Consider the following 27,227-nt stretch of genomic DNA (forward strand, 5'->3'; position numbering starts at 1 on the left):
ACTCCAATCCCTGTATTATCCGTATTGTCAACTTGCTTGATGATATTTTGGAATTGTAGAGTATTTGGAGAGTTTTATCTTTTATTTGGATGTTAAGTATGGGGATTGGGAATTCTTGTGAATGTTTCAGCTTTGTTTTTCATCTTGAAGCCTCTACCCTTCATATTTCAGGAGAAAAATCTTATAAGTGCTAGTCTTTGATGGTAGAAAAAAATCAAAAAGCATATGAGAGAGCCAATTAATATTCTAGAATTTCAGTGTCCTTGTATTGGGACTGATGTCTTGTGTTTGATATCTTCTCTTGTGATTTTAGGGTATGTACTTTATACCAATACATGAGGAAAATTTCACCATCCCACTCCTTGTGCTTATATTGGATGACTGCAGGAAAAAAAAGGGCGGTGGTGGGGAATGTGCATAAGACACAGACTTGTTGACAGCACAATGGTGTCAATTGTTCCCAGCAGAGCAGTGAATGTTTCTGGGACTTAATTGTCCTCCACAATGAGTAACATGCTCTGTCTTGTACTGGGGTAAATCAGCCTTTCAGAGAGAGAAACAAGTGATTTTTGTCTCAGTTGTGAAAAAGAAGTGCCAGAAGACCAGCTTCTTTGGAAAGGCCTTTAATAAAGGACAGCTCTGGGTGGGGAACCCAAGGGGTCACTCACCCCACCACTGCTCCCACAGGAAGAGGAGTGCAGCTTTGTCTTTTGGCAGAGCTGGAGCCTACCACCCTTGTGAGCGCCCGTAAGAAAGTGTGAGGTCTAGGGATGACATCTAGACTGAGTGTTACTATAGTAGGACAGAATCCAGCTCTGGTTAAGTGTGGGTGATCCCTTGTGGTTTGGCGTGGTCAAAGTCATAATTATATGTGCTGATTTGTTGGTTTTTTGAAGCTGTCCATATGGTGCCAACAGCCCCTCATTTACATTCAGTCTGGGTGCAGGGCCTTCTGGGAGTAAGGGAAGTGCAGGTCATTCTGGGAGCAGTAGTTCCCGACTCAGAGAAATATGGGGTAAGACAGCAACATTCAACAACTACTAAAGGTGAGTCTCAGAACCTCAACATTCAACACTTTACAACAGACCAACACCTCAACACCAAGACCGTCTCACCCCCATCAACACCAATCAACCATGACCCCTCCGACAGAGAGCTTCCCCCCTCCGATAGAGAGCTCCTGTTTCCAGGGGTTTCATTTCTCACATTAGTGATTTGCTTTTTCTTGGAGTTGATTCTTCCTTGGCGTTATAAAAATAGATTTTGTATAGATATGACTTCTTTCCTTTTCAAAAGTGATTAAGATAATGCTATAAATGTTTAAGGTAACGCAAGGAATTTCCGTAGGCCAAATTTCAATCTTAAGGGACCAAGATCATTCTTCTGATGAAGACTTTTAGAAACACCCTATTATTCAGTGGGAACTTGTGAAGCCTTTCCATTCCGAGGAGGCGGCAATCTGATCCTAAGACTCCTCCCATGAGACACCTGATAAAGCCCCAGCCCCGGGTCTGTGTCCCTTTGCTGTTCTTGGCTCTCTGGGCTTTGCTCAGGCTCCCGGGCCTCTGCCTCCTGGCCGCCCCCCCCACCCCGCCCCTTCTTCCCCCGGCACGGGGTGGGGGGGGAATAAAATGGACTGTGCTAAACAACTGCTAAATGCTAAACAAGGAAGAGACTTGTCTGGTCTGTTTTCCCTGAACTGTTGGGTTGTGGCCTCCCTGGGCATGGTCGACACTGTAGCCACACGCTGCTACAGGAACTGGCATCTCTCTGCAGTTCAGTGGAATTCATAGCAGTATTCCCAAGTTTTTTCAACTGTTTTGTTTGTTTGATAGATTAGTATTTACATTATGCTGCTTGAGAGTTTTTTAATGAATTGTAATGGGTTTATGAAAAACACAGTGTATAAGAAACCTCACAGCTCTTTAGTGAAATCACAACTTTGGCAAATTGTGTTGATGCAATCATGCATGCATTAGGTGCCTAAAGGTGTTTAGGCACCTTTAAGATTTGACATACCATCATTTAAGGGAGTAGAAACCACACCAACAACTGAGCGCTCATCACACTGATTATATGTTGCCAAAGGATAATTTACCCTTCTGTTTTGTTTGTGATTATTGATAGTATCCATCTCTGCCTTGTGCTATTTAAACTGCTGAAGTGGTAGGAGATGCTGGTGAAGGGAGGAAGGGATATGAATGATGCTGCATTCTAGCAGCAGTGTTAAATATTTAAACCTGGCCCTAGCTGTGGTATCTGGAGTTAGAGGTGAACCGTGAAAACCACAAAAAGTGGAGAGAAATGCACTTTATAGAGGCAGCCTGGGAGCTCAGTTCATTGAACTTAAACAGGGGATAGTGGAGAATTGTATTGAACTCATTATCCAGGAAGGGATGTAGACAAAACGTGGTAATAGATGTTTGTTAAATTTCTGTTAAGGTCCTGTCTGAAGCTTAGGCTAGCAGAAACCTGAGTTAGAGTGAGTGTTTTTAACATGGTGTGGCTTTAATTGTCAGAACAGTTTGCTAACAGTTGTGTTGAAATTTTAAATGCTCTCCTAGTGCTGTTCTTGTTTGAAAAATAATTAATTTGGGACAAACCTACAGGGGTCAGCCTTGAACACAGAAGCTCCACCTGGCTCCTGAGTTGGGCGTTTTATAACAGTTGTAACCCTGGAAGAAAACCTGGACTTGTTCAGGAGCATCTCAGGAAGTCTGTCATTAGTAAATGTCTTAATTAGTAAATCTCCCAGAGCCCTAGACCAGCCCTGTGTGTGGAGCAGAGGATGTTAATTAGTTTATCCTCACTTACATGCTTGTGATGCAAATATACAAAGCGTTGTTTCTGTCTTACTGCACGAAGGGGAGAGGGGTGAAATTGCTTCTCAAAGAAGCAGCATGGGGTCTGTGTTTTCCCCCTACTGTAATGGCAAAGCCCCGCCCTGCAAAAATAACCACTCAGACTTTGTAATTCTCATCTGGGAAACTGTTGCTCTTGTTTCAGTTGCCAAAACTGCTGAAATTCCTGGGTTCATTTGGATGATCAGTTGTGATTTAGGACTAGAATCACAGGCACTTATGAGACAGATGATTCAAAATCAGAACTTTGGTTTTTTTTGGTAAGAACAAGCACATGAGAAAAGGCTTCCCTCCTCTATTTATTTTCATCCGTCTCCCCACACTAAGAGGGTATTTCCCATCTTCTGGCTGTTCCTGTTTATTTTTCCTCCTTTCTCAGTATATTAATATTTTCCTGTCAGAACAAATTTAATTAGTGGACATATGCAGGTGGGTGCAGCTATTGGTGTATATCTGCACATGCTTGATTAAACCTCAGATTAAAAGTTAAAAGACAATTGAGGACATTTTTCTTATCTGAGATTTGGAGATCTCTCTGTGTACCTGCGGGTGACTGGCTCATTTAGTAATTAATTATTCTATTAAAAATACAGAGTCACAAGGTGAATTGTTATTGCAACTGGTTTACAGACCTGCAGCCCAGAAGTGTTGGCTACTCATTATTTATGTGGTTTCAGCTAAAGACATTTCAGCAGCCATGCATTTGGACAAATTTAATCGCAAGAGGAGTGTTATAAATATAATTGCCAATTAAGCCAGATCAATAATTTGTGAGAATCAAATTATTATAAAATAACAAAGTATAAAATTTATTTCGCATTCAAATTCACAATTTAAGCCAGCCACGAATTAAAACGGACAGAGTCAAGCCCGGGACATTGGCTCTGGGTGAAAACACACAGCTCTGACCCCCTTCTTTGCATCAGAGTGGTGAATTCACGATTTGCTGGAATTTGAGTCCAGTTCTTATACTCTTTTTCTTGCCCGGAGCTATGACTTTTCTTTGTTCTTTTCTTGATCCGATGGTTCCTCTATATTCCTCGGTCCAAGGATAATGCTATCAGATGTGTAAACAGCACGGTCTCTGATGTCTTCATCTATATTCATCTCCTTTTCCTGTTCCTCGCAGAACCTCGCCTCCTTTGAAACAAAGGCTGCTTCACAATACACACACCGAGTCCGGGAATAGGTACAGCTTTTACCGGTAGTCTTTTTACATGTTAGTGGATTCTCCTGAAACAGACTATTTGCGTTTGATTGATTATCATAAAATATGCTATCTTCTGGCTATCAGTAGCCAGATGGGCCACTGATGTCCCTGATTTAGTTACATTTTAAGGGAACTCCTCTTACATCTTAGCAAATTTACGGGAACTCAGCATTCACACAAGGTAGATTACAGGAACTACATTGACTTTTGGTTATCTAGGATCACTAAGGCCTGGTGATGGCTAGGATGTTCTGAGTTTCACTCAGAATCTCTATAGAAGAAGTTTTTCCCTTTTACTTGCAAATTACACCTTCTATTCAGGGACACCTGTGGAAGCTGCTGAAGAAACTGATGTCTTAATTCCTGTATAGGATTTTTAGGATTCCAGGTGCCCTTTTGTGGTAATCCCCGAAACATGATTTTAGGTCAATGTAGCTATAAACCTTTAATATCCTTATAACAGAGCTATGTTTAGTATATTCATAACACTATATTTATAATAACACTACATTTTATATATTTATAACATGATAACATTTTATCTGCCTATGAATTTTGACATATCTATAACAGGAGGGATGAACTGCTTTATAGCATGGAGTTGGAAAACTGACTGGATATCACGCTGCATAATACAGGCTCTCATTTCCTCATATTATATTCATGGAAAAACTAATTTGCATTTTTTGTTTTGAGTTTTTGGTTTTCTTTTTCTTCAGCAGCCTGATAGTGATTTTGTGGTGGTGGAGTGGTTGGTGTCTGATGTCAGTGCTGAGGTTAAATTATGACAAAGATGCTGAAATGGTTTGCTCTCTCCAGAACAGGCTCCAAAACCTCCCACAGTGTAATTGTGAATAGCATGCATGTATTGAGTACCCTGCTTATAAAATCTGGTGCCCATAAATACACCCTATAAACCAATAAGATTATAGAACTTTAACTAGTTGGGAGTGGGGGAGAAAAAATAGGAAAAACACCATTCCAATGGTGGGGAAGGAAATCGTTGAACTGGCCTTGGCTGGGTCTCTGTTAGGGAATTTCAGCCCGGGGCGGAGGTACAAGACCTTAACAAGCAAAAGAGAGAGGGCAGTGACCGCCTGTCTCCAAGCTCTTCCAGGAGGAGGCTGGAAGTGGGCGATGCTGTTCAGCCCTAGGAGCACACGCCCTTCCCGGGAATGCTGTGTAGTTGCCGTGTAGAAGTCGGGCGCATCTAGGGGAGGTGATACCTCACTTACATAAGGAAGAAATCGCCCACAGACCAGGCGAAAAATCATCTTCCCCCTGCCCTTCTGTTTAATTTCTGGCGGCTCTTTGTAATGAAATGCAAATTTGTGAGGCTTTTGGCTCTTCAACCAACACAGAGTAGAGTAGTGCCGCTGATTTCAGCAGAGCAGTACTAGCTGGCACCAGCTGAAAACTATGTTGTGCAGCTCTAGTGTCCTTATACTCTGCATATAGAGGAGGTTTATTTTGCTTTGATGTGGTGCTGCGGATCGCAGGGCTTGCAGGATGCACCTTGGCTCATAAACTCCAGGTCGGGATGCCACCTGGCAGGTTTGGAGCCTGAAGAGCAGCAGCCAAGAGCATCGCTTCACCCGCTGCAGCCTGCAGTCACTGCGGCTCGGCTGACTCCAGTCATAACCCCAGGAAGGGCTGTGAAATTGGAAATCCCGTGAGGTTGCCACCAGGGAAGGACTTAAATTGGTAAAGAGGATTATCTCGGATAATGCCCTTCTCTGCCCAGTCAGGAAGGAGAGTGTTCAAGTATTGGCTTTGCTGTGTGAACTTCCCAGCCTGTGAAAGGATGTCCGGAGGCTGGGGGCTTTGAAATGGAAAGTGAGGGTCGTTAGTGCCTCCCATCCTCTCTGAGGGGTGTCTTTCTTTTAACTGCGCCAGGAAAAGGAGCTGAGCACTGATGATCCCCAAAATGCACTAAAACCCCTGCAATTCATAGGAACTAGAGCTTTAGCCCCTTTTCTTTCGTGTTTTGTTTTTTTGCCCCTTTCCTGGTTTGTTGGTGTTTTTTTGTTTGTTTGTTTGGTTTGGTTTTTTTTCCTTTCCTGGTCCTTTTTTTTTGTTTCACTGTTGGATCTGTAATGGGAAAGTTAATTTGAATATCACTTGTGGAAAAACACTGAAACGTATCTTCTTGCAGTCTGGAATAGGATAAAGAAAGCTGTCTGGTTGATTTTATTTTATTTGGTTTTGTTTTGTTTTGTTTGTGTTTTGGGTTTCTTTTTGACCAAAATTAGGATTCTGGTGGCTAGCAGCAGTTGCTTAGGAAAAGAGAAGTAAGAAGTGAAGTGTAATATTAAAGGATGGGATTTCTGCTTCTAATACACAGCAGGGTCCAGACTTTCTAAGCCAATAGCTGTCTCTGATTCATCACTTGATCCCTGAGATTTGATCTCTGTCATGCAGGGGCCCTTCATTAGTTTGTCTGATTCCTTCTTGACATAGTGACCTGTGCTGAGACCTTCCAGTTATGTGCTTTAAAGGCAACAATGCCTTGAGGATTTCATTGCTTGCTTCCAGCCTTTACCCTGGGAGAAGAGGAGAAGAGAGGAGCACTGATTTCCTACCTTCTCTGTACTACTTGTGATAAGACATACAAGGACCTTCTATAATTCCTCTGATTTTCCAAGACTGGAAATTTCCTCTGTTCACAGAGAAGTTGCTTCCTACCTCTGATCACAATTTTTTCTTTTCTCTTTCTGTCCTTTCCTACATTTCTGAGTGCACCTTCCTTAATTTGGTTTTTTTTTGTGTGGCATCAGAGGATGTGGCATTTGGGGTTTCTGTTTACTCCAGATGCTGGGAACACTTTTTTTAGATCCCATAAAATCAATCAGTGCAGTTGCCTGCAGGAATTAAGTGATTCTCATGCAAATTCACTTTGCCCAGGATAGAATCCTTCAAGTCAAACATACTTTTAGCAGGGCCAGGACTTGTTGCATGCAGCCTGGTATTTGAACAAAGCAATGAAAAACATTATTATGGTTAATTTTTCTCAGAAGTCCTTCCTGCGCTGTTTATGAGAATGAACTATAGATGTTTTTTTTGGCAACACTTCATAGCAGTTTATATATTTTCTCCTGTGTCTCAGGTGTATTGTTTGGAAAATTACATGTCAGAAATGCCGAAGCACCACTAAGCTCTGTGTATGAACATTGTACAATATCAGTCAATAAATGCACTTTTTAATTACCATTTCCTTATTTTTGGGGGAGAAAAAAGAGCCAGGATGAAAAAAGGAAGTTTGTTCCTTATGTGTCTCTCTCAATTAATTCTGTGTGTTATGTTCCCCAAGGTCATTAACACGCTTAAGAGGTGTCACAAGGTCTGGCTTATCTGACCACTGTTCTTATTTTTAAGGAATTTTCCCAGGTAATCTCACTCTACCTTCCTTATGTGACAAACAAAAAAGTGCAAATCAAAGCCCTGCTGGATTTAGATCTGCAAGAGGAAGTTGCCAAATGAAATTACTTATTTGGGGCTCAGGAAGTGAAAGGATTAGAACTGAGAAGATGACAAGAGACCATGGTGATAGAAGATCTAATTCCCCCTCTCCTGAGTAGTGATGGCATTCCCTTAAGGAAAGGTTTAGGGAACATCTGTCTGCGATCACTCCTGTTCAGGCTCTCAGGACTAGGAAGGACTTGCTGAGTTGTGGCAGCTGGATCCAAGAGGAGAAAACAGTTCCCAGTCAGTGCAATGTGTTGCGTCCTAAGGCCTTTGCTAATCCCAGAAGTTATTGAAAATGTGAGGAATTGGACATGGAAAGTCAAGTAAGACTTGACAAACTCTGGCTTTTGTGTGTTTTTGCTCAGTGCTGTACATATGCCCATAGATTTGGTGCCCACTCTGCAAACAAGTCAGAGCAGGATGTGCTGTTCCAGAGGAACATTTCAAGGAGCAAATGTGTTGCTCTGATAGAAGGTGGCAAAATTCAAGTATTTTTGCACCTAGAGAATAAACCCAGGGCATTACTAGCTCAGAATTTTTCTTTCTGCTTTAAGGCAGTTGTTTAGGATAAAAGGCTTAATAGTTCTGTAGCCTTTGAGGTGGGGAGCATCTGACTATTCCCTTTGAATAACATTCTGTCAAATAAATATGCTGCCTGTTGGCTCAGCCAGTGAGATTTGTCACACATACACATGTGAAATGTATTTCAAAGACTTTATCTGTCAGTTCTTAAAACTATTTCCACTCATTGTACCTTCCTGGCAATTAAGAGTGCCTGATTTCCATGATAGCGGTTTCATCTATTGTTCTGAGAATCAGGCAGATGTGACGTCTGCATTTTTATTTCCTTTTAAATGGACAGGAGTTCCTGGCTTGTACATAAACAAGAGATTTCAGACCAAAGTCATTCCAGTCTTGACTTCTGAAGCACCAGGGGAACAATGGTGTTGTAGGCTAGAGGTGGAAACTGGAGTTTTTTGCTCATGTGCAAGAGGAGTCTCGCACAGAAGAAGGTACATTTGTTTCTAATTAAGCCAGTGATAAAACTGTGCATGGTTTTATTCTGGCAGATTTTATTGGATTGTATTCTGATTTGTTAGTGGCACCTGTTCCATTGGAATTGGGGGAAACTCCACCTGCAGTTCAGAACAGAGTAGGAGGTGGACTGGGACTGATGGGAAGGGATTTATACCTTGCCTTTTTTCTCTGCCTGCTTTGTAAAACAGAAGGGTTAACAAAGATCAGCAATATCTGATTCACCAGAATAACACTGTGCATGCACCAAAAATACAGTAGCAAGTGTGTATTCTGAGAATAATAATGCCTACTGTTTCCTTCACCATTCTTTGTAGTGTCTTTCCGATGCAGTTGGTACTTCTGAGCTGTCTTGCAGCCAGCCTTATGTCAGTTTGGGATTTGCAGTATTATATTATTAGTTATAGAATAGGATATTTCTTTTCCTGTCTTATGTATGAGTCAAATTCAGTGTTTATTTATGTGGCTGTGAGTTGGACCTACATAACTTACAGCAATAAGAAGTGTGCGTCTATACCTGATATCTCAGTTTGTCTTTGCAAAATGCATTCTAGTCTTTAATTGAATGGTTCCTTTAGGAAAAGGTATATCTGGTCTTCCGACATAATATATAACTTTGGTATATTTAAGCTTCTCTAGTTGCTTATATGATTACTGAAATTAATTCTCTTATATGGAGCTCCCTGCAGCTTTCATACTTAACAGTTGATGTTTTGCCACTGAACCCATGTAGCTCACAATCTGCATGATCCTCCTATCCTATTATTATTTTTAAAGGCCAGGTCATCCTGGAGGTAGTTTATAGACATATGGAAAACAAAGACTGACGTTCTGGTTGTAGAAAGGAGGAGGCAATGCTAAAACTGATTTTGTTGAATGAAAATTTTCACCCTGGGTCTCTAATCTCTGCACATTTTCCTCCCTTTCCTTCTTGTCCCTTATCTCAAGCATGTTATTGCCCTGAAATCAGTGGATTATGTGGTTACAATGATCTGCCTACAAACCTGCTGACTTGCCTAAAACTTCTATGTTCTTTCTTTCCCTTCGTGGATGTTTGGGCAGGGTGCAAATCTTTGCTGCAGAGGTGACTTCTACTGGAGCCAGCTTGGCTCAGCCAGTCTGGGGTGCATCTTCACATCAGGCTGGCTGAGAAATAATGCTGTGTTGAAGAGCTGTGTGTGCAGAGTGTTAGATGAGGGGAATTGGGATATGTGTCTGTGTTGGGTTGCATTTCCTGTGGAGGTAGCTGACTTCCATGGCAAGAGAAGTGAAAATGCAGACAAAGAGTAATTAATAACTCTCCTAGATTATCTAGTTAAAGCAAGATGGAGGGCAGCTGAATTACCACGACTGTCTGCATGCATTATGGCTTTCTGAAATGTTGCAGAGCCTCAATAATAGTTTTCCTTGTAAATAAAGGGTAGAAAGTGATGAGGAGTTGTGAAACAGACTGTCTCACACTAAGAATGTTCTAAGCTGTCTCTTTGATTTTTAACAGATGCTCCTCTTGTCAGTGCTGCAAACAACCCTACTGCTGGCCACTGTAAACACAGGTAAGAAAACAGGTTTGGACTAGGATATATTTTCACTAATTTTTTTGTGAGATATGAGCCCCCGTTCCCCTATTTGTACTGACTCAGGGATTAGTTTCATCAATATTCTCAATGAATATTGATGCTGAAGGCATCAATATTCATTCCTTTTGTTTGTTTACCTTGAAACAGGCACTGTGTTGAGTCCTAAACACTCCCTGAAGTCAGGGATGTTTGACTGAACAAGATACAGGACTTTCCTAGTGCCCTATAGGCTTTAGCTGGCACAAATGAACACATGGTATTCCTGAAAGGATCAGAACTTAAATTACCCATGCAAGGTTTGGGCTGGTGGAAATAAAGAAAAAAAGGCATTTCAGTAATGCATATAATAACAAAAAAAAAGCTGTGATCCTATGGACTGCCATGCCAGGCTTATGGTCTGCCTAGAAGCCACCAGGACATCAGTGGGGATAACGTCCATCAGAGAAATTCCTGAACTGCAAAATGATTGCTTTAAATTTCAGCTTAATGTTGTGTTTTGATACTCAGGGTTATCAGGGGCTTCACTTCAGGAGTCATCAGTTGCCCGTTGCAGCCTTTTTGGGAATGATCACATCAAAACGTTTGATGGTTCCTTGTACAATTTTGCTGGGTTTTGCAGCTACCTCCTTGCTGGTGACTGTCACAAGCACTCCTTCACCCTCTTAGGTGAGTCTGAGCTGGGTTCCATCACTGGGAAAAAAGACAAATAGTTCCCCTTTGTCAGATAGGATGGGCCACTGCATAAAAAGGGGTCTTGGTTGGGGTTTTTTTTGTTTGTCTGTGGGTTGTGTTGGAGTTTTTTTGGCTTGTTTTGGAAAGTGGGATTACTTCTGGGGCTTCTCTTATCCCTTGGTAATGTAGCTCATACATAAATAAGCTGCTGAGAAGCAGGGATTTTCTTACTACTCCTACTTAAAAGAAGACCTTTCCTAATTTTGTATTCTTTAGGGGGATGTGGCTGGGTTAAAGCTGAGTCCAGGAATAAGAGCTATACAACCTTCTAGAACAAATTTTATCTGTATTCTAAACCACACCCATAAGAAAAATTCTACTTTCTAGAACAGAAGGCCTTGGAATTAGCATAGGCATCAGCAGAGTTATTCTTGGGCATAGAAGTGATGATATATACACCAAACCTGTATGTGACTTTCATACCAACTGCTTTGGTAGTTGTTTTTATATTCAGTAATAACTGTTCTGTGTTGGTCATAGTTTAAAATAGGTTTTTACTGGTCACAAATTGTCTTCCTGAGTCCCAGAACTAAGAATATTTGGTTTTGTTTCATCTCCTTAGGTGATTACCAGGATGGGGACAAAATTGGTTTCTCTGTGTATCTCAGAGAATATTTCAGTCTTCGCCTCTCTTTAGATGGAGTTGTGATGCAGGAAGAAAAAAGGTACCTGTAGGAATTATTATTCTAGCAGAAAACAACCTGATGGGTTTTGTGTGTCATGTGCTGAGTATTTCCTGGTTTTTTTTCTCCACAGGGTTACCATACCTTTTGCCTCCAATGGTATATTTATAGAGAAGGAGGCAGGTTATTATAAAATATTCAGCGATGAGCACGGCTTTGTGGTGAAGATTGATACCAGTGGAAACATTCAGATACTCCTTCAAGAAAAGCACTATAATAAGACCTGTGGATTGTGTGGCAATTTTAATAAATTCCTGGAGGATGACTTCAGAACTCGGGAAGGTAAGGTTACCACTAACTAATTGTATGTTAATGGATGCTCTGCACACTTTTCCTGATTCAACAAAGATGTTGCTGATCCAGCAAAAATATTTGTACAGAACCTATCAGGTACCTCAAGTTGGTGTGTTGAAAAGCTAAATCCTTTCATCTTTCTTTCTTCTGAAAGGAAATGGCAGTCATATCTCATTCCTGAGGAAAGCCCAGGCATCTGAACGTAGCATGTTTAGAAACCTGGAAACTTTTAAATGCAAGGATATAGCTACATGTTAATTCGTGCAGGGATACTGACTAAAAGAAGACCCAATAAAAAAGCTGTGTGAAATACCCATTGATTCAACATCTAATTTTTCATTAATTAGCCAAAAGGTAGTAAGAATAGATAGTGTAAGAATAGAAAGATGCAAAAACAGAAGACTAAATTCCTGCTGCTTACAGGCTTGGCATGGGCTGCTGTTCTATAAAGGGGTTACCTTTTAATGACATTTCACCACCTATAAGGACTGTTGGATGGGGGGGTGCACCTTATATCATGGCAGTTCCTAGTGAGAATGAGGGGCAAGATCACCTTTGCTGCTCAGTACACCTTTGTGTGAAGACTCAGAGTTTCTGAAAAGCCCTGAATGAGACTTTGAAGGATTGGTCTTGATTTGTGATATTTCAGAGTGTCTTTTAATTCTGAGTGCTTACCTGAAGAGGAGAGGTTTGAAGTTAGCTAATACATTAATATATTAGATTGATAACATGAAGTGTGCATTAAAGAGAAACGATAGCAAAGATAGAAAGGGAGGCAAAGCAGCTTGGAAAGGAGCCCTGGCAGTACTCCAGAGATGTGTCCTACTGGCACTCAGGATACATAAGCATAACTTCAGAGTACAGAAAAAAGAGGAGATCTCACAGTGTGTTAAAATGATTAATCTATCCTTCAGCAATGTAAATAATAAGAAACAAACTCTGGTCACAAAACTGCTTGCCAGGGCTCGGATCCCTTTATGTCTGAATGAGATGAGATAGGAAGTTTATGGCTTTTTCTTGAGACAGTAAGTAGTAGTAAGGCCCTTAGAAAAAGCAGAAGCAAAAAAGGAGACCGTAATGCTTTGGATTATTAAAATGTAGAATAGGCCCCTTTGCTGCTCATGTTTAAATGTGTTTCATGCTGTATTTGTTTTACATGCTGGAAGCTGTATCTTTCCTCTTAAAAAAACCAGTCCATTCACAGCCACAGATTTTGGAATGTAATAAAGTCCATGACAGGGTCTCTGCTTGTAGGAGCTGTAAAATAATAGAGGTGACAGAGAAAATGTGTTTTCTGTGTCTCTTACGAAAGTCAGGGATCTCCTCATGTTTATCTACCTGTGTAGATACACAGATCTGTGATTTTAGCCTGAAGAATAGAACTGTGTGTCAGCAATTCTTCCAGTTTTCCAGTGATAGAAAGGTCCAAAAGACCTTTCATTTAAACTAATTAAGAAGGAATTAAGCTGAATTATGTTTGAATTTGTTGTATCAGTGAGGGACACCACTACACACATGCACTGTTTGTCTCCTTGGCAGCTCTGCTGATTCACTGGAGCGTTTCTTAACTTGCTTCAAGCAAATCAGTTAAGGAATAATTCAGATCACTTTCTTTTTGTTTGCTTTGTAATACACTGTTGAATCTAGCTTCCAGGTAGGGGGCAACACAAACAGCTGGGAGAGGTAATATTTTTTAAACAGAAAAAGTAGGCACCTGTTACTATAGGACACGAAATGACGACACGGACACTGCTGCTCTCAAGGTGAATAAAAAAGAGAGAAGTTTATTTTCTGACTCAAACATTTATAGTTTTTTAAAAGTGACAGTGGATTGGAGGGTGACAGTGCCACCTCTCCAATGACACTGGACGAACTAACAGTCCATCAATTCTCTTCTCCTCCATAAAAAAATGCAAAACATTTACAGAATTGTGTGTAAGAAAATTTGTTACAAGAATGCAAACATTAGAAAGCTTAGCAAAATCTTAAAAAATCAGGGTGACAGGCAGCCTCTTGGGAGCCTGTGAAGCATTTCACCCTTTTCACTAAAGTTTTAGTTTTTAGTTGTTCTCCTTTCAAGCTGATTAGATCTCCTGAAGATCAGCCTATCCCAGGATGTGAGCTTGGTGTAAGGACTTAGTGATCTGAGGGCAGTGAAGAGTTACCTTAAGGTTGCCAGCACGCTGAACTGTCCTGTTGGTGTGTCCATTGCTTCCTGTTAAAACCTGGAATTTATCAGATTTGGGCTTAGTTCTAATAAATCACACTTCTGGGATGGATTTTTATTGGTAAGAGATGCGTTAAGATCTTTGAGCTTCAGAATAACATGCAGAGGAAACAAATGAAAATATGATTTTTCTGTATTTTAGGGAAATAAATTATTGTGGTTTAAGAACACAGTTAACCTGATTTGTTTTTGGGGTGTTGGTGAAAGAAGAGGCAAAGCACCTGTTCTGTGAGTGGATATTACCACTTAGAGCAAGTAAACAAAGGAGGCATGAACAGAAGGGTGTTTAAAACTTAATGAACACTGTAATTGCCTTTCTTTTCTCTTGATATATTTATACTCCTGTTCTATAATCTATTCAAATGTGGCATTGTCATGATGCTCTTGTGATTCCTTGCTGTGTTTTTAGTGTGGAAGTGGAGAACTCATGAGAATCTGATGAGAGAATAACACACATTGTTTCTATGTACACTCTGGATGCTCAGCTATTGAGGTCTGGAGCTCTGAATGATGAGAATAAAATTGATACCCTGCTAAAGTAATACTGGTGGGACTGAGCTTTGAAGGCCTTAGGTGTTGGCTCTTTAACCCTCCAAACAAAGCCCCTCCAGTAGGTTTTGGAGTTCATAGAATATCTTGAGTTGAAAGGGACCCAGCAAGTTGAAAGGATCAGCAAGTCCTGGCCCTTCACAGGACACCCCAACAATACCATCGTGTTGTCCAAATGTGTCTTGAGCTCTGGCAGCCTTGGGGCTGTGATGATTTCCCAGGGGAGCCTGTTCAGTTCCCCACCACCCAAAGTTGCAGACCCACTGTCCTTCTGACAGGCTGGGGTGCTGAGTCACTGCTAGTGACATGGTTCCTACAATAGCTCATTCTGTGGAGAAGTGCTCATGTCCTGTGCAGACTGACAAACAACATTGATTTTATTCTGTGAGCTTGCTTGTTTATTGGATATGGAAGCAAAACCAAGCCAAACCTTGAGAGTTTGTTCGTCCACTTTAAGCACAACTAAATTATAAAAAGAAATGTCTCGGAAGCTTCCTAGGGTTTTTGTTTGGTCTTTTGTCTATTTTTCTCCTAGACCCTAATGAAGGGTTTCCTCTCTGCTTTTTCTTGCCAGATAAGGTCTGGTCCTTTATGGCCATTCTGTGAAGGCTTCTAAGACTTGTCAGTTGATCAGGCTCTGCTTTCTGACCTCAGCATGCACTTCTAACTGGTTGCCAGCCTTTGCTCATATCAGAAAAATGAAGCTGAGCTCTTTCGAGATGCTCAGATACCTATTTGGCCACCTTCAGCCCATGTGCTTTATTCAGGGTCTGGGATTGAAGTTAGACCTTTCTGTTGTGTGGAGTGTGACTGCATCACTAAGCTGTAGAGTTCTAGAGGGGGTTCTTTCCCTCTCCTGTTCAGTATTAGTGATTTTACATTAATTGAACGGGAACATTAATTGAACGGGAGAGGACAGGAAAGATTTTATAGCGCGTGACTTTGTTATTTCATATAATTAATTTGATGCAAAGTGTGAATCAATTTTGGGCAGCATTACCAATAGTTTTGCCTGTCTGGAATAATGTAAAACTGTGTAAAAAAAAGCCCCCAAAATAACAAACAAAAAACCCCACCCTCATTCCCCCCCCCCCCCCCCCCCCCCCCAATTGCTTGATAAATAACCAACATGTGAAAGCTGGTTATTTACCAACTGAGACTCTCTTTACCAATTGACTTACAGGACTGTAGTTCCTTGACCAAATTTCTGCATTTATTTTCATACATGAGTTAATGGAGCCTGAGAGAGTTATCTGATGGGCCTCTAGCCATTTGGAAAATCTGCAGGAGGTCCAGGGAAGGAGGTCAGGGTTCCTGGGTTCCTGCTTCCCACTTCGTGCCTGGAGCATGAAGTGGTTGTTCATGATGCTTTGCTTGCCTGACTATCAGTGTCAAAGTAAACAAGCTGGTGCCAGTTTCAGATTTCAGAAAGAACTGGTGATTGGAAGCTCAGATAATCATAGTGAACTAGGATTTTGCTGCAAAGAGTGGCCATCACCAATCTGAAAATCGTTCTGAAGGGAGACAGACATGAGGGCAGTAATTGGGGCACTAAAGGCATAGTCCAGCAGGACAACCCTGGAGACCCTGCCTACTGCTCAGCTCAAAGACTCCGCAAGGTCATGGGTGTCATGATGTGTCTGGGATGTTAGGAGCAGGTAGGATTTTTGTTGTCCTTTAGTGTCTTCCTCCTGAACCCATCTTGCATGCTGAGAGGAGATTCCACACTAGCTGGCTGCCTGGGGGTCTTGGCTTTTGAGCAGCCAGTTTACCTGCTGGGATCTGTACTCTGGTCCATATCAGGCATCTGATCATCCCTTCTTGAAGCACTTCTGTCCTAATCCTTTGTTTTCGTTACGTTTTGTGACAACTTTTGTTTTCAGCATATTTCCCACAAGTCTTAGGCAAAACCAGTGCTTTGGCCAGAGTCCCACCCAGGCTGCATGGAGGGTTTCTGGATGTAGGGCTCTGACAAGCCCTATGAGGGAGTTGTTTAGTTGTTTCTGCCGAATCTTGGGTGCTTCCAGGAAGAAGAGGTGACCACAGAAAGAACAGGAGGCAAAACAAAACAGCTGTGCAAGAGATGAGGGTGGTCCTGCTGTGTGGTGGGATTGCAGTACCAGATGATTTTGACAGCATCACCTGCCCACTTAAACCCCAGATTATTTTTTAGGCTGTTGTGTTGTCCCTTCCTCTGCCTTTCCTCTTCTCCCTTCTCAAGTTGTTCAGCAGAAGGAAATGGAGGTGTCAGGTGGGAAAGGCCAGGGGTGTTGGCAGCTGCTCTTCCCTCTACCCAGAGCAGTCATATGTGCTAAGGATATTTCTCCCTCCCCATTTTTCTTCCTGAAGCCTCATCAAATAAGTGAAGTATTTAGGTTGGAAAAGACATCCAGGATTATTGACTCCAACTTTTGAGAGAGCACCACCTTTGTCAACTCAACCAGAGCACTGAGTGCCATGTCCAGTCATTTCTTGAGCACTTACAGGGGTGGTGACCACCATCCTGCTCAGCAGCCTGTTCCTATGCTTGACAATCCTCTCCATTAAGCAATTCTTCCTGGTGTCCAACCTGAACCTCCCCTGGTAGAGCTTGAGGCCATTTCTTCTCATCCTGTCCCTTGTTCCCTGGGAGCAAGGGAAGAGCCTGATTCCCACCTGGCTGGCCCCTCCTGTCAAGGAATTGTGCAGAGCCAGAAGGTCCCCCCCTGAGCCTCCTTTTCTGCAGGCTGAGCCCCTCAGCTGCTCCTCACATGACTGGCTCTCCAGATCCTTCACTTACTTGAAGTGTGAGTCATAGAATACAGCAAACAAAGAATTAAAATCACATAATGCAAATATTGTGTAAAAGAACCACATAAGAGGTATAAATTTACAAGCATTGCAAGAAGGAAGAAAGAAAGAAGAAAAAAAATAATGGAAGGAGAGAAATGAAAAAACAAGAGACTAGTATGTTAGGGCCATCAGTTGTCATGACCTTCAAACCTTAGCCTATGGGTGAGGGATCCCCTGGGGGTAGCTGCCAGCAGGAATCCTGGCATGGATGTGCATCCAGGGCTGGAGAAACACTGCTTCAGAGCAGAGCCCAGCTCCTGTTACACACCTGCTAGAGAAAGGCTGCCTTACTGCAAACAAAAGGGAATCTGGCACCTTGCTTCTCCTCAGGCTGGCTTGCATTGCTGCTTTAATGTTTATAATATGTGGTAAGCTAAAGGGTCGTGTTCTTCTTATTGCTGCATTTCTTTCCTTGTTCCAAGTCCTGCCTGCATAGATGAAAATTTTGTGTCTTTTATCCCCTTTCCCTGGGAGTCCTTTGCTCTCTGCTGTGGGCCTGATACATGGTACCTTTAAAAGCCCCTAATTTCTAGTTTACAAAAAAATCTACAGGTCTTAATGCCTCTGCCTTAGCATTCTCGGTGCAATTTTCATGACTACCCCATAGTTTAGGAAGATAACTATGGGGTAGTCATGAAAATTGCACTGAGAATTTTAGTGGTCTGTATATTCCTTGTGTTTGTACTAAACAGGGAGCTCAATGAAATCTTTATTATCTATACATGTATATATTAATAAATAGTCTATACTATACTTGGGAAGAATTTCTTTTGGTTTCTTTCAATTTTCAGATACAGCCAGGCTTGTATTTCAATATATTGTCTGCATAAGGTCTTGGAAATGCATTAACATCGGCAATTGATATTCTCACAGACACCATAATAGGGTTTAAAAAAATTAAAAAAAAACTAAAAAATTTTTTTTAAAAGGGTCACAAAATTTTTTAGTAGCAGGTACCTATAAAAGAAGCCGGAGATAGGTCCTGGAACGAGCAAGGTCAAGGGTGGCAAAAGAGGATGGAGGAAACATTCCCTCTCTGGGAGGATCCCCCTTCTCAGAAGGATGGAGCAAGAGCAGCAGAGAGGTGATTTGCATCTCCTGGGAAGTCGCAGCCATACCAACTCATTCGGCTTTGCTTTTATGCAAAATTGATGCAAATTTTGGTAAGCCTGGGCCAGGAGCTGCTTGTCCTGGGACAGAGGAGCATGTTTCAGGACATCTTACCCAGGAAAAGGATGGGCCCAAACAATGATGGTGCATGTTAAACTTCTTTGCACACAAGATTTAGTTTTGGACAGGAGAAAAATCAAGTCTAGCTGGGATCAAGAGTGCTAATGCTTTCTTCAGTTAGGGAAAGCAGATGGGTTTTTTTGTCTCTCTAATATGTTTTGTGTTTTATTGACAACTTTTAAGTGCTAAGAAGATGTGGAGGCATGCTTTGGCTCCTGCAGATTGTAGCTGACCAGCAGCAACTCCTGCCATGTTCATGCAGGTGTGGGGAGGTGGGAGCTGCCTTCTGCAGGCTTTAGTCTGTCCTGGAGCATAGAGACATCCAGCAGAACAAAATCCATATCACTGATAGTGGCTTTCCTACAGTCAATCTGTTTGAAATAAAAATCCATTTGTTACAAGTTTATATTTTTAAAGAGAGCTTTCATCAGCCTATCACCTTAATAGCAGTCAATAATGCCCACTTGTTGCTAAAATCCCTCTAACAGCATGTTGCTTCTCCTCTTCTTCATTCCCAGGGACCCTGGTGGGGAACAGTTACGATTTTGCTAACTCCTGGGCTTTGCACAGTGAAAACAAGCACTGCAAGAGAGTGCAGACTCCGAGCAACACCTGCAACATTTCATCTGATATGGCAGAGAAGGTTGGTGCTGCAAGATGCCATTCTGGTTTCAGTTCTCCCCTACCTGAAAGGAAACTTTCCTGCCCTTTGGCAGAAGAACAGAAATCACAGAATATTCTGATTTGGAAGGGACCCACAAAGATCACTGAGTCCAACTCCTGGCCCTGCAAAGGACAGCCCCAAAATCCCACCCTGTGCCTGACAGCATTGTTCAGATGCTCCTGGAGCTCTGGCAGCCTTGGGGCTGTGACCATTCCCTGGAGAGCTCATTTGAGGCTGAAGTGTGAATAACTGCCAAAGAAATGATGATGTTACTTGGGAAAGGTTTGTTTCAGTGATTCCTGCAGAATGAGGAATTAGTTAATTCCCTTTCTGATTGTGCCAGCAGGGAAGCATCAGTTCTGAAGCCTCTGTGGGCACTGCCTACCCCAATGGTATTTGTGAATTTGTTGCAGTTTATATACTTGGAAGTCAGCAGAGGAGGGAGATGCTCCAGCCAGGCTGTTTTTGACAGAGGATATATTTTCTGTTGGTGTTCCAAAAGCTCCGTGTCACCAGGCTATTTCCCTTCCCAGGAGGAAGTTCCTTCAGCTATGTGTACAGATAGTAGTGCTGATTTAGTGAAGAAATACAGAACTGTTTTCCTTGGCCAACTCTGTGACCCCCTTTGCTGCATCAACCTTTTTCTTCTTGTCTTTTATAAGTACAAACAAGTTTCTTGTTTCCCTTAGACGGGTGTGGATGCAGGCAGATGGTGACCAGCTCAGGAAAGAAAGTAGCTCTGAATATTAACTGAAGTATGTGGTGTTAACAGGTTATGACTGTTGTGGTAAATTGAGTCTTCAATCCTTCAGGGGTTACAAGTGATTCCATGTACTCTGTTGTAAATCAGAATGATTTCCTGGGTGCCAGGTATAGATTTATACCAGAGTGACTGAGGCTGAGATGTAGTTGTGAGTTTCTCTGTATTCAAGTACTGTAGACAGGTATTTGCTAAACTAGACACAAATAGCTTCTCAATAGTAGTAGCACTTCCTGGAATATCTCTGCTTGCCAGCTAACCTGGGTGCTGGTTTCCTAGCTACCTGGAAAAACCTAACTAAGAGTTGGACAAGCAAAGTTCTAACTCTTGATACTTCCATTAAGGTTTTGGATGGGGATGCTTCAGATGTGTTGTGAAATTCAGTGAAGGATGCTCGTGCTCCTCAGCACTTCAGCGTCACTACCTGCAAAACTGGCTGAGGAATTATTGCAGTGATTTCAGGTTGGAAATCTCCAGCTGATGTTTCTTGCTTTGGGCAGAGGTGGTGTGTAGGGGGTGTGAACAATTGGGATTGCTCTGCCTGGAGAAGAGAAGGCTTTGGGGTCACCTCACTGGGGCCTTCCAGTGCCTGAAGAGAACCTACAGGAAAGATGCAGTACAGGAGAGAGACTCTTGACAAGGACCTGGAGTGACAGGACAAGGGGGAATAGCTTCACATTGACAGAGCACAGTTTAGGTTGGATATGCAGAAGAAATTCTTCCCTGTGAGGATGGTGAGGCCCTGGCACAGGTTTCTCAGAGCAGCTGTGGCTGCCCCATCCTTAGCAGTGTTCCAGGCCAGGTTGGGGGATGGGCCTCTGAGCAAGCTGGGCTAGTGGAAGGTGTCCCTGCCCACAGGAGGGGTGTGGACCTATGTGATCTTTAAGGTCCCTTCCAAGCTAAACTATCTTATGATTCTTTAAACCTGGTTACAGCTCTAGAGAAAGGGTAGTTCTTGTGACTGGTTGTGGTCCCTGGAATTTTATCTGTTCAGGTGAGTTTAGAAAGTGTCAACCCTGCAGCTGAGGCTGGGGAATGGCATGCAGGGTGAAATCCAATCTGATGGGTCAAATACAACTAATTTGGATTTTATACAGATGCTGTTAAAATTGATGCTTTGTTGATAAAGTTTTCTTTCCCACAAACTGAATGAAATTATATTATCTCTCGTGTCAGTTCATAAGCTCACAGCATTTAACATTGCCTTAATTTATTCACTGTGCAAGAATAAACACAGCACTATTAACAGAAGTCCAGCCAAACAAATGCCTGCTGAAGAATGTAGGGCTTTTTAATAGTGTGCTTTGTTTGCTTGCCTCAGCTTCAGGAATGTAAATCTCCTTGGTCTCCCTGCCTCCCTCCCTCCCAGGCAGTCAGCTGTTAGGTGAGGGAAACAAACACTCTGCTTCAAGGCACTCCTCCCACTCCAGTGCCCCCACACTGGGTAGGTCTGTGGTTTTCTCTACCTTCTCTGTCTCCCCCCCCCCCCCCCCCCCGGCCAACAGCATCCTTGGAGAGATGGCTTCTGGCTTCTTTCAGCAGGAATTGTAATGACAGTATGAGGGGAAATGGATTCACACTGACAGAGAGCAGATTTAGATTGGTTAAGAAGAAATTCTTCCCTGTGAGGGTGGTGAGGTCCTGGCACAAGTCGCCCAGAGAAGCTGTGGCTGCCCCATCCCTGGCAGTGTTACAGGCCATGATGGACGGGCCTCTGAGCAACCTAGGATAGTGGAAGGTGTCCCTGCCCCATAGCAGGGGGGTTGGAATGAGATGATCTTTAAGATTACTTCCAACCCAAACCATTGTATGATTCTGTGCTGCAGAATCAGAAAGCCCTGCTGTTCCTTTATCTTTAAATCCTAAAAAAATGTTAAATTTTTTTTTAAGTTTCTGTCTTGTTTGGAAGTTTCTGTCTTCTTTCTGTTTTGTCTCAGAGCTGACACAGCTCTGTGTGTCAGCTAAGAAGTCTTGAACCACCTCACACTCTTATCCCACTGTTGCCAGGGCCTTTTCCTGCTCTCCACCTCTAAAACACACACACACTTAGTGAGATTAGCTGCCTTGCCTCAGGATCCAGAGACCATTCCAAACTGGGCAGTGTTGGAGGGAGGAAGAAAGCCTTCCTACCATGCCCTGCCCTCTGCAGCTGATGTTTAGTTACCCAAAAAGAGCCTCACTGCATTGTCTGATCCTTTTTTTGCTGGTTTAGGCTGTTCAACAAAGTACTGCAATTTAACAGGCTCTAAGATGACCAACAGCATGGGTAACATGGATCTGAAAGTATAAATGGGTGATCTGGAAAAGGATGGCAACAAGGCAGCCTTGAAAACAAAAATGTGTCTGGTTTAAAGCATTACAATTTATTACTGTGTTCTTATACATTACCTTTATTTTGTAGATTTCACCTCTAATAGAAATGGTGTGTGGTGGCCAGAGGTCACTCTATTATTTCCTTTTTTCTTCTCTTATTAGGAAATTATACCTATTGTATGTGTTACATGTGAAAATTATTGAAATTAAAATTCATCTAATTTCTGCTTTTGCTGAAATTCAGCTCTTACTGCAGTTGGTAAAAAACAGTTCTCCCATTATCCCATGGAATACTTCCATATGTAATAAAGAAATAGCATTATTCCCAGATCTAAAAACAAGTAGAAATTTTCAGCTTTGGACCATCATTCATCATGGATGGGGTCAGAGGCAGGTCCAGCAAAGCTCGAGAGGTCCAGCCCTGTCCCTGGATGTGTTCAAGGCCAGGTTACATGGAGCTTGGAGCAACGTGGTCTCGTGGAAGGTGTTCTTGCCCATGGCAGGGGATTGGACTAGAAGATCTTTAATGTCCCTTCCAAACCAAATCATTCTATACAATATAGTAATATATTACATGGGTGAAAACTATATATAAAATCTCATTTTTCTTCCTCAGATTAATCAGCATTCAAGGGAAGTGATTTCTTTGAGTTGTTACCTAGTCTGCTCAAACATACAGCCACTGTTTGGTGTATGAAACATACTGGGTTTGGATGCTTTTAATGTGAAAAGGTGGGAGGCTAAATCTTTCTTCATGAAATGTAGTTTCTCAAAAACTATACCCAGTTAATGGTACCAAAATATACCCTTCCTGAGTGTTCTGGAGAATCCATATGTGTATCTGCACACCATTGGGTTTCAATTCAAGGGAACAAGAGGGTGTCTTTGATTTCTTCTGTTATTTATTAGGTTCTCTCTCATTAATGATTGTTAAGCTGTGGACAAATGCAGTTCATGAAGCAGGAGAAGGAAATGCCACAGAAATAGAAGAATGTACAAAATTCCACCTCCAGCTCTGTGTGGTGGGCCTGAGGCAGAAGGAAGGTCAGCAAGTTTTGTGGTTGCTGAGGGTTGCCAGTGCCAGGACCCTGCCAACCTATTTAAAGAAACATTTGAAATAGGACTAGTGCAGAAGGGAAGGGAGAAATTTTACAACCTTCACCTGCATTTCAGATACTGCAGTCAGTTCTGCTAACTTTAATCTTACAGCCACCTGTACCCTAAGCACTGTTTCAGCCTGAGGCTTCACTCTCCAGTCTGTTGGGTTTAAATCCTTCTTTGTGTGGAGCAGCTTCCATGAGCAGGAATGTTACAGCAGTGGCTGAGGCTGCCAAATATCTAATACTCACCACTGTCCTCTAAACTAAAGAATAAGGATCTCTCTTAGTCCAGCCTGACCAGTGAGTTTTAAAGAAAGGAATGAATGAAAATAAAAATAATTTGCAGAATGGTTAAGAGTTGGAAGGGGTCATTGAGTCCAATTACCTGCTTCCAACAGGGCCATCGTAGGTAAGGCTGTTCAGGTCCTTGTCCACTCACATGTTTAATATCTCTAAGGATGGTGGTTCCATACCGTCTCTTTGCCCACCCTCACAGTGAAATTTTTTTTGTTTTTTATCTATTTGGATTTACCCATATTTCAGCTTATTTGTCATGATAATTGAGATATGTCTGAAAGATGGGAAAATTTCAGCTGTAACTTTTTGCCTAAAGTCAGTGGAAAATCGGATCATTTGATGAAATTTGAATGGCAAGAAAACCTTTACATAGAGAAAATGAACTGATTGTTGCTTTTCAACATATATCACTTGGTTTCTAAATCAGCTGGTCAGCCTTTAGCTATGCTGTTAGTGAACAAATCCATGACCAAAGAACTAGAGGAAAAGAAAAATGGGTTAATTTTTTTGGTGTATAATCTCCTTTGTTTTTCAAGTCGCTTTCCCATCTAAAATAGTGGAATATACAGTCTGAGTTTTGCTGTTTGAGTTGTATTAACAGACTATTACCTTAAGAAACTTCATTAGCTCAGCCCCTAAACAGTATTGTTGCATATACTGGTTTTCTACTGCACTTGATACTATCTGGATCAAGGCTTTGATCCAGGAGTTGCTGTACTGCTCATCCTCTGAATGGCTCTGGGCTCACTTTTGGTTTAATCAGTTTCATCTCCAAGCCCTGCTTTAATAACTTTCTTGGCTGATTCTGTTGTTGTTACTTCCACCCTTAGGCCACCTTTTCAGCTCTTCTGTACTTCTGTGAGTCTTAAAGCAGCATCAACCACCATTTATGTAGTTCCTGCTCCCCCCTGCTTCTAGTGTCTTTTTTTCTTTTCCCATCTGGTGGGTGGTGTTTGGAGATCAGAATTATCCCAGACTGGAGCTGAATGTCTGATTTTCACCATGTCCAGCTCTCATGTTATAAGTTTCCTGAATCCTTTCACAGAAAGCTTAAAACCTCTTTGCACATGTGGTTGTTCCCTGAGCCCTTTGCTCAACTTGGAATACATTCCCAACAGAGTAGACATTTCTGGTTGGTTTGCTTTCATAAGCAAGAAATTCTGTATTGGCTCAGACATGTACTAGCTTGAGCTGATCACCTGAACAAAACATCCTTTAGACAAAATAAAAAGGTATTTTCTATTCAGCAGTTTTCCTATACAGGCACCATAGCTGCCATTCAGAGAAGATATCTTGACTTTTTTCCTTTGAGGTTTTTTTGATCTCCATTTTTCATCTCCCAGAAAATGAGATGCTTTATAATTTTTTTTTTAAAGCAGCTTGTATGTGCTGTCACCTCAGGTACATGTAAAGTTTTTTAGAAGTAATGAATTGTAACTGTGAACCACTCTGAAGAATATGCCCTCCTCTCTAATCACTGAGTATAACACCTACAAAATACACCTTAGTTTACATTTGCTTACGTAAAACACTGACAAATAAGTAGAAGAAGGTTATGTTCCAACTCTTTGTTGTGCTGGGGTTGTATCGGAAAATTGTTTTTTCACTTAGCTAAACTCAGTGCCATCCTTTCAGAAAGTTGCACTGAGGACCTCAGACTGATTGAACCGTGACATAATGTGCACAAAAGAGTTTGTTTGGGAGCCTCCCCTGGAGAATTTAATCATAATCTAAGTTTTCCTTAGGTTTTGTTTCACATACATTAAAGTTTCCTCTCAGGTTTCTGCTGTCTGAAAGAAGAGGTCTTGATACCTCCTCCTATCTCCCTGTGCTGTCCTTCCCCCACACTGGCTCTCACCACACTGATTTAACCAGGAGAAGAGCAGAACAAATTGCTTTTCCTCCCTGGGCTATTGTTCTCCTATTTATTGGAGCTAAATTGACCTGTTTTCCTTTGGACGAGCCAGCAGGATCGATGGGAATGTGTGGTCAGAAATGGAAAACAAATTTCATTCTTGGGATTTCAGTCAGACTCAGTCTTTCCCTCTGATACCTGCTCTGTTCGCTCATTATCCAAAAGATTGTCTGATTGTTTTTCTTGCTACCTACCTTAGTTCACCTCTGTTGCTGTGTGCACTTTCCTGGGAATCCAGGCACCATCCAGTTCTTTTCTGGGAAGCCAAAGGAAGAAGAATGCCTCCCTCCATCTTTTTGCTGACTGACTGACGTGTTTCTGTGTGAAACATCCCTTATGTGATACTCCATTCTACAATAATCAGTATATTAATATGTATCCATGCAGGTAGTGAATAAATGCATAGAGCTCGCTCTTAAATAAGAGCTGTGATGTTAACAACAGTGGTGCTGGTGTGTTTGGAAAAATTGAGTTTTCCCTTGTCTTCCTGAGACTATAGGAAGTAATTTTGTCCCCTTTTCTCTCTCTGTGCCCCTTTGCCCCTGGCTTCTCATGCAGGGTGTCCTGGAAACCTGCCAGCTGCTGAGCACATCGCTGACCTTCTCCCGGTGCCACCATCGAGTGGATCCTGAGCCGTACATCAGCCTCTGTGAAAGGGACATCTGTGCCTGTCCCCAGGGTGTGGACTGTCACTGCCCTGCCTTCCTGGAGTACGCCAGGAGCTGTGCTCATGACGGAATCATTTTGAAGGGGTGGCCGGAAGAGAGCTCGTGCAGTAAGCTGGGAGATTTATTCCTAGACTGCTCATCCCCAGTAGGATTGTGCCTGTCTTGCAGATTTTTGTCCTGCAGCTAAAAGTAGCTGGTGCTTTTTTAGGAGTATGGTTCATTTATATGAAGTGCCTTTGCTCACTCCCCCTTTCAGCTCTCCATCACCCACTTTTTTCTAGAAGTTCTCGTCCCCAAGCCAATATTGTTTGAGCTGTTTATAAAGATCCTGAGCTGCTACATGTTCCACCACAGTGTACACAGTCAGTGAAGGCTTATTTGATACACAAAGATATAGACTAGGATGTTTAGGTGCTATTTTACATATGGTTCAGATGTATGACGTTTTCTGTAAATCCGTGTCTCTCGGGCTGTTGAGAGTCCGCTCCAGCTAGCTATATACCCCAGTCCACACGGTCTTACATGGGCAAAAGTAAAAGACAAGAAACGTTCTTCTCCACGTGGGGGCAAGGGTCCTCTGTTTACTGACTTCAGAGGGGACACTCCAGACTCTTGCGACCCCCCAGGTAGAAAAGAGAACGTTGCCTTCTTGCGGGAGACTTTTATACCCGAGGGAATGGGGGCGGGGGGAAGGGGACCGCAGCCAATGGGATACCACTGAGGAGGGGTGAGGGGAGGAGTAACCAGGGGACAAACCACCCGGGGGTGTAGGGCAGAGGGGTGGATGAGGGAGAGACCATGCAATGGGAGAAGGG

General features: G+C 42.3%; 1 protein-coding gene across 1 annotated transcript in view; it reads left to right on the forward strand.

Moving 5' to 3' along the window:
• Positions 1–8,408: 8,408 nt before the first annotated feature.
• VWF (von Willebrand factor) overlaps positions 8,409–27,227 on the forward strand; it is a 122,596-nt gene continuing 103,777 nt past the window's right edge. Inside the window, exons 1-7 of the mRNA XM_038153087.1 lie at positions 8,409–8,549; positions 10,070–10,124; positions 10,656–10,814; positions 11,443–11,545; positions 11,637–11,845; positions 19,214–19,338; positions 26,303–26,519. Of these exons, the coding sequence (XP_038009015.1) occupies positions 8,520–8,549; positions 10,070–10,124; positions 10,656–10,814; positions 11,443–11,545; positions 11,637–11,845; positions 19,214–19,338; positions 26,303–26,519 (898 nt within the window). The 5' untranslated portion in view covers positions 8,409–8,519. The remainder of the gene's footprint in view (positions 8,550–10,069; positions 10,125–10,655; positions 10,815–11,442; positions 11,546–11,636; positions 11,846–19,213; positions 19,339–26,302; positions 26,520–27,227) is intronic.

The sequence above is a fragment of the Motacilla alba genome, chromosome 1A (assembly GCF_015832195.1).
Source record: "Motacilla alba alba isolate MOTALB_02 chromosome 1A, Motacilla_alba_V1.0_pri, whole genome shotgun sequence".
NCBI lineage: Eukaryota > Metazoa > Chordata > Aves > Passeriformes > Motacillidae > Motacilla > Motacilla alba.